Source organism: Astatotilapia calliptera, chromosome 11 (assembly GCF_900246225.1).
Source record: "Astatotilapia calliptera chromosome 11, fAstCal1.2, whole genome shotgun sequence".
NCBI classification, from domain to species: domain Eukaryota; kingdom Metazoa; phylum Chordata; class Actinopteri; order Cichliformes; family Cichlidae; genus Astatotilapia; species Astatotilapia calliptera.
Window position 1 is genome coordinate 34,628,620 of NC_039312.1, and position 9,642 is coordinate 34,638,261.

At 43.7% G+C, this 9,642-nt stretch overlaps 1 protein-coding gene across 2 annotated transcripts in view; it reads left to right on the forward strand.

Annotated features, from left to right (window-relative positions):
* psmc4 (proteasome 26S subunit, ATPase 4) overlaps positions 1–8,052 on the forward strand; it is a 9,569-nt gene extending 1,517 nt beyond the window's left edge. For both annotated transcript variants that reach the window (XM_026185150.1, XM_026185151.1), the window contains exons 3-11: positions 2,708–2,894; positions 3,204–3,350; positions 3,520–3,629; positions 4,252–4,345; positions 4,454–4,621; positions 4,727–4,803; positions 6,485–6,653; positions 7,092–7,147; positions 7,617–8,052. In XM_026185150.1, the coding sequence (XP_026040935.1) occupies positions 2,708–2,894; positions 3,204–3,350; positions 3,520–3,629; positions 4,252–4,345; positions 4,454–4,621; positions 4,727–4,803; positions 6,485–6,653; positions 7,092–7,147; positions 7,617–7,730 (1,122 nt within the window). In that variant the 3' untranslated portion in view covers positions 7,731–8,052. The remainder of the gene's footprint in view (positions 1–2,707; positions 2,895–3,203; positions 3,351–3,519; positions 3,630–4,251; positions 4,346–4,453; positions 4,622–4,726; positions 4,804–6,484; positions 6,654–7,091; positions 7,148–7,616) is intronic.
* The last annotated feature ends 1,590 nt before the right edge of the window (positions 8,053–9,642 follow it).

Genomic DNA, 9,642 nt, shown 5'->3' on the forward strand with positions numbered 1-9,642 from the left:
TTCCCATGTAGTTGCACTATATTAACGAATAACCTCGTATTGTGGATGGATTATCTCAGTTGTTCTCCAGGCTGAAGTTTGGCCCGTGTATCATCATCATCATCAACTTTATTTATAAAGCACTTTAAAACAACCACAGCTGGCACAAAGTGCTGTACATTGGAACTGTAAAATAAAATTACCTGAGATATAAATAAAACACAAATAAAAGAAGAGTGAAATCATTAATTAAATAACTACTTCAATTAAAAGAGAAACTAAGTCTCACTGAGGTTAAAAGCCAAGGAATAAAAGTGGGTTTTAAGACGTGATTTAAAAGTGGACAGTGAAGGGGCCTCTCTAACGTGCGGGGCCTTCTCTATTGTGGCTCCATAATTTTGGAGCCACAATAGAGAAGGCCCCGCCCCCTCTGAGCTTCCTCCTGGATCTCGGTACGTCCAGGAGCAGCTGGTCAGCTGACCTGAGAGACCGACAGGGTATGTGGGGATGAAGAAGCTCAGAGAGGTAAGGCGGGGCAAGACTGTGAAGGCATTTAAAAACAAACATAAGAATTTTAAAATTAACTCTAAAAGACACAGGCAGCCAGTGCAGAGAGGCCAGCACGGGGGTTATATGCTCTCTTTTTCGAGTTCCTGTTAGGAGTCGTGCAGCTGCATTTTGAACCAGCTGCAGACGTGAGAGCAATGACTCACTGACCCCCACATAAAGTGAGTTACAGTCGTCCAGGCGGGAAGAAATAAAAGCATGGATCACTGTTTCAAGGTGCTGCCTCGAAAGAAAAGATTTTACTCTTGCCAGTCGCCTGAAATGATAAAAACTGGACTTCACCACTGCTCTGATTTGGTTGTCCAATTTAAAATCACTGTCCAACTTAAAACCAAGGTCAGTAACAACAGGTTTAAAATAGACTTCCAGGGATCCTAAAACAACAGAGGAGGACTCACAGGGACCACTGGGTCCAAACACCAACACTTCTGTTTTCTTTTCATTAAAATTTAAAAAGTTTAGAGCCAACCAAGCTTTAATGTCATCTAGACATGTCATGAGAGGTTTAATGGAGATGCCATCCTTGTGTTTTTAGTGGCAAATAAATGTACAGCATCCTGCTATGCGATTGCATTTGTCCCTGACCACCAGAATCCCTCACGTTAACTTTTATCGAGTGGAAAAAAAGTTGGCGTTCATCCTCCAGCTTCACTGTGCTAATGTTATGCTAACATAGCTGTGTCGCTAGCTACCACGTAGCACAACATTATATACCAGGTAGTCCAACTTCAGAAACCCTGCAAACGTCACTGCTGTTTAGTTTCATTTATGTTGGAAGTGATAGCAGAGCTGTACGTTTGAATTTTCTCAGAAACCTCTCAGTCAGAACATGCTATATCATGTTTAGGTGGAAACTAGCGAGCTAACTTCCTGCTAACTTCTAACTCCGTTGAATTTAATAAATTCTGTTTGCATGGATGTTAAACGTAATAGTTACACCTGGTAAAGCAGCAACGCTGATGATTTTATTACAGATGAAATAATTTAGACAGTTTTTAACTCTCAGTGATGCTGCTGTGTTCGTTTGACTTTGGGACCTGAAGCTGATGGAGTTTAGGACCCAGATTACTCCGCAAGGCTCCTGACTACGGCAGCCGTAATGCTCTGACAATCCATCAAGCAGTGCGGCTTCATAGCTTACCAAAGTCGTATAATTTTTGGACAGATTTCTGCGCACCGTGTAGCACATAAAATCGGTTCGAGGTGAGTAAACACAATCAGAATTCATACAAAAGGCAAACTGACGATTTTTGAGAAAATTAAAGGATTTTAAGTGTGCCTTATAGTGTGTGAAATACGTTATACAGAAGAAAAAAATATATCGCAATACATATCGTTCCCGCACATGCTTCAAATTATACCGTGATATGGACTTTAGGGCATATCGCCCTAGTCTGCAGCTTTCTGTGTCCACATTGTCTTGATGTTGTTGCCCTCACAAACTCTGGCGCTCTGGTGTCATTTCAGCTTGTTACACGCACACTCTGGTGTGAGTGGCACATCTGTGTTTATTTTCATTACAGTGACATATGTATACATGAGCAAGTAGTATTACTATGAGATGCTGAAAGAAAGAAAGAAAACAGAAAAACCTTCACCATCACTTTCCTGCTCTTTGAAATGTCGAGGAAAAGTGCCGAGCATGTACAATGTGTGGACGTGGCCTCAGTAACAGTACCAATAGTTGAAGTGTTGAGAGGATGTTCAGGGTGAACATTTTAATAACGGTTGCTTTTGTCTTTGGAACATTCAGTGTTTCTCAGCTGGGGAAAAAGGTTGGTTTCAGAGCTGTCAAACAAATTTCAAAAAATGTTTATAGAATCAAGTAAATCATTTTTTACTCAGAATTCCACGTAGTGTGTGTGTGGCTAGGATAAACAGCCTGTGCTACTGTGGGCTGGTGGTCCCTGCAAGACAAAGTTTACAGTCAAAACGCCCTCTGCTCAGGACTTAACTGTGTCCTTCAGCACTCTCACATTTTGCTTAGTTTGAATTCAAAATTTTGTTTCTAATCATCATGTTAAATAATCCAGGTGAAGTTATTGTGGCTGTTTTCATCGAGCAGCCTTTGGCATGGAAGCTGCAGATGTGACCTGCAGCTTGTGACCTGTGACCTTCATCTCCAGCAGGCTCTCACGCTGCTTTTGCTGTGTCTTTGCAGAAGCTGCAGCAGGAGCTCGAGTTCCTGGAGGTGCAGGAGGAGTACATCAAAGATGAGCAGAAGAATCTGAAGAAGGAGTTCCTGCACGCTCAGGAGGAGGTGAAGAGGATACAGAGCATCCCTCTCGTCATTGGCCAGTTCCTGGAAGCTGTTGACCAGAACACAGCTATTGTTGGTTCCACTACAGGTACTGTGGGGGCAAAAAGGCAAACTTTAATAGATCTACTAAACCAAAAGAAAGGGTTCTCTATTAGCATAAATGGAATATTACATCACTTGGAAATCAGTAATAATTGTTTTTGCTATCTTTCAGCAGGCCCTTTAACCTGACTCTGTGATAAATAATTAAACCCATAGATTATAAATGAATGAAGCTGCAGATGATGCATACGGGCTTTATCATGTTCCGGCTTTCAGATGTGCCATGTGCCGTGTACGCCTTAAATGTGTAATGAGCCCTGTTCCTCCTCCTCATTCCTCGTTGTCAACCTTTCAGGGTCGAACTACTATGTGCGGATCCTGAGCACCATCGACAGAGAGCTGCTGAAGCCCAACGCCTCGGTGGCCTTACATAAGCACAGCAACGCTCTGGTGGACGTGCTCCCCCCGGAGGCCGACAGCAGCATCATGATGCTGACGTCAGGTACGAAGCCTTCAGGCTCTGACATGTTCAAGCCCTGTCGTGGAAACTCATCACAGTGGGCCGGAGCTTTCTTTGTTTCTGCACTCGCGTCTCATTAAAAATATCTGAAGCTGGCGTGTTCACTTTAACCATCAGAGCTGGTTTAACTTGTGTGTGTTTCTGCTTCCAGACCAAAAGCCTGACGTGATGTATGCCGACATTGGTGGAATGGACATTCAGAAGCAGGAAGTGAGAGAAGCTGTGGAGCTGCCTCTCACACACTTTGAGCTCTATAAACAGGTCAGATATTCAAGTGACATTTTCACACTCGTCATGGTCCACACTGGTAAACGCCAGACGCACAAACGGTAACTAAAGCCAAGTGTTAACTACACCTGGTCTTAGCAGTGCAACACAAAGGTTCAAAAAGAAAGTTTTAAAAAGGTAAAATGAGATTTACACTGAGCGCAGTGGTCGTCTATGCTTCCTAGACGTGCTCCAAACTAGTCACATGACTTCTGGCCACAGGCTGTATATAAAATATGGACGTCGTGTCAGCGTTTGGAAAGTGAAGCCAGTGTAAACCTTAACCTTGATTCTTCATAATGACCTGCAGGACCATTATTGTATACATGTGTATGAGAGAACCTCAGTAAAAACCTTCCTGATAGGTTTATGATCTCAGTCGCTGTTGAATAAAACATGTTAACTTTGTACATTTTAGCTCCATGAAAGTTTAAAAAAGACTCATTGGGGGATACATGTAGACTGTAGTACACAGCTACGGCCAGAAGGTGGCAGAAATGCATGAAGATGTTTGTCAACAATGACTGTGCAACAAATGTAAACAAAGGATGTTACATGACTTATTTTTTTATCACGAACCACTCGGTCATATTCAGCCTTCTGACTCTTTCCTCAGATTGGCATCGACCCTCCCAGGGGCGTCCTTATGTACGGACCTCCAGGCTGCGGTAAGACCATGTTGGCCAAAGCCGTGGCTCACCACACTACAGGTAAGTGCAGCAGGACGTGATGTGCACCTGTAATACATTTAACTTTAAAAGGCTTTAATATGATTTTTATAATAAGTTGTGTTTCACCGATTTTCTCTCTGCCTGCAGCGGCGTTCATCCGCGTGGTCGGCTCCGAGTTTGTTCAGAAGTATTTGGGGGAAGGTCCTCGTATGGTGAGGGACGTGTTCCGGCTGGCAAAAGAAAACGCCCCCGCCATCATCTTCATCGACGAGATCGACGCCATCGCAACGAAGCGTTTCGATGCACAGACCGGAGGTACGAAACAGCCCGACTTTTATACATGTTGTTTTTAGCCCCTGTCCTGCACGCGACTGTCTGCGTGACGAACTCGGCCGTCTAACCTCTTTGTTTCCTCTGCAGCTGACAGGGAAGTGCAGAGAATCTTACTCGAGCTGCTCAATCAGATGGACGGATTCGACCAGAATGTCAACGTCAAGGTGAGCCGAGCCTCTTAACTGTTTCCCCCTGTGGCTGCACCACATCTCTGCGTGCTGACTCGAGCTGCATTTCATTCACTGCATCGTTATCACTGCGTCTGCTGCAATCCAGCTTAGAGAGCATCCCCGAGGCTCACGGCGTCATTCATCAGCACCTTAAATGGACATTTTGCCCTTGAGCTGTTTACACATGGAGTGCAGCTAAGACTTGTACAAAGAACTCCTTCCTGTTCTGATGAATGCTATAACCCAGAAAGGTTTTTGGGGCAGATTTGTTTTTCTCTGCCAAAATAGTTCTTACAGTGAGAAAAGTGCAGGAACTTGATGGTTAAAATGTTACAAATGCACACGCTCAGAAATAATCAGGAACACTGTATCGTATTTATTCTCATTTGTATCATTAACAGCTTTTATTTGTGCTTATTTATGTGAGCATATTTATCATATGTAACAGATTCATGTAGTGTAGGTAAATCCTGTCTACTCTTTGTGGTCTGAAGCTTGCTTTGAAGGTGATTGCTGTTCAATTGCAGGCAGACAATTCCAGGCTCTGGTTGCCTAGGTAACTCACTAATATATTTACTGTCAGGTTACATGTCAATCGGCCTTTGCTGTGCTCTCACTGGCAGTCACTTGAGGCGATCGCCTGAAAGCTGAGAAAAGTTTCTCGGGTTATTTTCTGTTTTTTATAGTCGCTCGATGTGGGGAAATCTCAGTGAGATCATGTGGTCTTCAGTCGCCACGGTGCTTCCTGTTTGGACGCAGCTCAAGTCGAGAGTAGTCCTCCAAAGAAATGATTATCCAACGAATCATTTCTTTGCCATATTTCCAAAGTGAGTTTAAGGCCTTTAATGAGGATCAATCTGCCTGTCGTGACGCTGGTTTGGACCACTTTCTTAGTATGTTTATCTTCTTCTAACTCTGGATGTTTTCCCAGAATAAATATTCTGAGACTGAATTCCTAACATATCACAGATGTTCTTGTCCAAAGTCTCTGAACGTTACGTGACGTACAGCCTGAAGTAAATCCTCCTCCTGTCCCGTCCAGTAAAAACAACACACGTCTCTAAAGTTAAGTAACCTTTAGTTCATTGACATTAGTTTATTCTACCACAGTATCCAGTCCCATTCTTCATCATCCCAGCACAGAATAATATACAAAGACTGTGTTTTCTTCCAAAATTCAAAGTTACTGTGTCAAGAAGTTCAGCAGCTGTCGGAGCGGTAAATTAGATCTAAAGGGCCGTAATGGCAGATCGTGGAGGATTTATAGAAGCGAGATCCAAGTATTCCAAACTGGTACTTCATATAATAACCATTGTAAATAAATGGGAGATTAGTAATAAATAAAGCTCATTGTGCGTTATCTTTTTATAAATAGTTGAAAATGCCATGAAAAAGCAAAGATTTCCGACAACACGACGCAGGCTCACTGCAGCTCGACGGTGTTTACAGCAGAGTGATGTCACTCCCTGCTGTCCTCCATCACCTCCACCTGTTGGTTTTCTCTTTATTTTTTCTGTTTTTCATTTGAAGAGCTTAAGAGTTCAAGGAAACCTCTGTGGAGAGACAGTCCAAGTTAAAGAATAATCATCTGTGCCTTTATTAAGTGAACACATCACATGTCACGTTTACAATCATGTGCTTTAAGAACATGTCAACCCCTCTTCCCCGTCTTCAGGTGATCATGGCCACCAACAGAGCCGACACTCTGGACCCGGCTCTGCTCCGCCCGGGTCGTCTGGACAGGAAGATCGAGTTCCCGTTGCCCGACCGCAGGCAGAAGCGTCTCATTTTCTCCACCATCACCAGTAAAATGAACCTGTCGGAGGAGGTCGACCTGGAGGACTGTATCCTTTTGGCCCTTGAGCTTATTTTGTTCCCGCTCTGCAGCGTTCACCTCAGCACGTAGTAACTGTCTCACTTCAGGTTTTCTCATTTAAACGATTCACTGTGAGTTTCTACATTGTTGGGTTTCGTTTCCGACTCTGGGCTGTTGACTTCTTTGGCTGGAGGTTTTGTTGTGTTTAGTCTGCGAGTCCTTCCATCTGCGTTTACTTTTGCATGTCTGTCCTCCACATTATTCACTTGGATTCAGGGCCGAACTGGTTTCCACACTCGCGTTTGGCATAAAACACACCAACGGCTTGCTTTGCATTGTAAAGTGTTAGAGATGAAAATGTGCTCCCTGCGTACTGTTTACATCGCACCTCCTCCATAGACACCTCATCACTGCTGCTGATTCATTGAATGCTGTTTTTGTTGATTCGGCCTTCACTGACACACAGATGTGGCCCGACCAGACAAGATCTCTGGAGCTGACATCAACTCCATCTGCCAGGAGGTGAGCTATGCGCTACACCTACTTGTTTACACTTTTTAAAATAATGTATCCATTAAGTATGAGTTATTAGTGATAATGTCTTAAATACAGTTTGGAGACGTCTTAAAATTTGATCGGCTGTGAGCTGAATGTTACTTCGATCAGCCAGTTTTAAATGTAGAAGCTTTTTTGAGCCGTTCGCTCCACGTGTTTAAATTTGGGAGAGTTTTCCGTCCGATGCTTTTCCTGACGCCACCTAAAGGGAACTGAATCGGCGACCTTTTGTTGACGACCTCTTCCTAAAAGCGTCGGCTCAATTTCAATTTAAAGCTACAAGATCATAAAACGAGCGCCAAACGTGGCCAAAAACCACCTGTGTGAGATGTTGTTTACACTCTGGGAACTTTAAATTAGACTTATAATGGTTTTAACCTTATTTACTTTCATTAATAAGATAAAACTGATTACTTTTCTTCTTGTCTTGTCTCAGGCCGGCATGTTGGCAGTGCGAGAGAACAGGTACATCGTCCTCGCCAAAGATTTTGAAAAAGCCTACAAAACGGTCATCAAAAAGGACGAGCAGGAGCACGAGTTCTACAAGTAGACGGAAAAGATCATCGGGAAGAATAAAGATGTCCAGACACACGTCTGTTATTGATTTCCGTCTGTGTCTGTAACTACGGCGAGTCTTTTGTGAATTCACGACCTGCGTTGATTTTTGGACTAAATTTACTCACTGTGGCGCTCGTGGCCTCACGTCAGCCCCGTGTCACACCACCATGTGAAGGAGTGTGTTTTCCTACATGCGCTCCTCTGGTTCCTAAAATATCTGGCCCTGACTGTAGCTCGGATAGAGCATTTGTATCTGTGTGTAGTCTGAATAACCCGAGAAATACATTAAAGATGTTTTCCATAAAAACAGGAAATGATGGTGATTGTTTTTCTACTTCTGGCTGAGCCATTAGAGCAGCAACAAATGTTTGTTATTTGATGGAGAATATTAAGCGGGAGTCACTTTAATTGATTTAAACGCAGTCTCGCATATTTTAGGGTGGACCTTAGAGCCACGGCAGTTTTAGATGCTTCGATGCTGACTTCATTTTTCAGATCCAGCAGTCGCTGCGTTGTCACCACTCCGGACCAGCACCAGCCTTTTCATTTCATCTTTGTGGCACCGAAGCACCCGTTTAGACCTGATACTCACTCTCTGGGTGGGACTTGGCTTCATCGATGGGGATCAAACAACACAAAAGTTACCTGTTCTTTAATGGCTGAAGTAATATCAGGTACAATCGCAACATTTACCAGATAAAATAGATACATTTATTAATCAGCAGTGGGAGCCATACATGAGATAGATGTAGTCCCGTGTGGATAAACTGCTGCCGCTTTTTGGCTTCTGGAGTTGACAGAGTCGACTCAGATGGATGCCGGTGCTGGGCCGAGCTTCTCGGCGCACCCCTGCCGGTCTTTGCGTCTCTGTTTTTAAGTTTGCCCGTGAGTTGAAGCATTGCAGCTGGAGGTTACCGCTGCCCCTTGAAGTGGGAGGAAGATGATTAGGAAATCAAATACACAAGTTAAAGAACCGCCTGTCCATCAGAGTGGTGGTACCTACAGGGGTGTGGTAGGAAGGATGTAGGTGACCTGGTCGAAATAAAAGGGACAGAGCTGCGGGATCGCTATTTCTGGGCAGGAGGACATCCTGGTGAATATTTGATCCACCCTGTGGTTTCTCCCAAAGCACTGTCGAGGGAAGAGTCTGTACCACAGGCCTGACACCACAACATCCATGCTGCTTTGAGCCGTTGAGGCGCTGACAGGAAGTAAGCTGTAGCGAGGTGGCTGGCCTGTCATCTCGATAACTGTTATCTTCGCGGAAACAGGTAAACAAAGGTGATTCAGTGCAGAGGCAGCCACAGCGATCATTCATGTAAACGCTTGTCTTCTGAAAGCATAAATGTTATCTTACCTTAAATGTGTTTGTAACCTGCTGCAGGCGATGAGTGAGTTGTTTATCTTTAAATTCCAGATCATCACAGTTTTAAATGACGACTTTGGAATGAGTATACAGACTGTATATTAAAGATGGATGGGTCCTAGCTGACATTTTTTGGGGGGGCTCCGTGTGCCCGTCTATAGACACACCCTTACTGAACCCAAAATATGATTATCATACAGAACAACAGTTCAAAACCTGCTGACAGCTGACGGCAGTGCCTCCCAACGAAATGAATGTCAGCTTTGATTTCTGTGAACCAAATTCAGATTAAATGGAAATTACTGCAGTGAGCTTTCTCTACCAGCACACATCCTGCTATGCTTCCTGTGCCATTTACCCTTTAGCCACTCGCCTAGCAGGAAATTTATGCACCTCACGAAACTCATGGCCTTATTCTGGATTATGTAATTGCCAGGGACACCCTCAAAACCTAAAAGTATAAAATAAAGTCAAGCCCACCACTGATTGTATTACAGGTAAGATTTCAGGGTAAGATTTATAGATTTATAATTCAGAT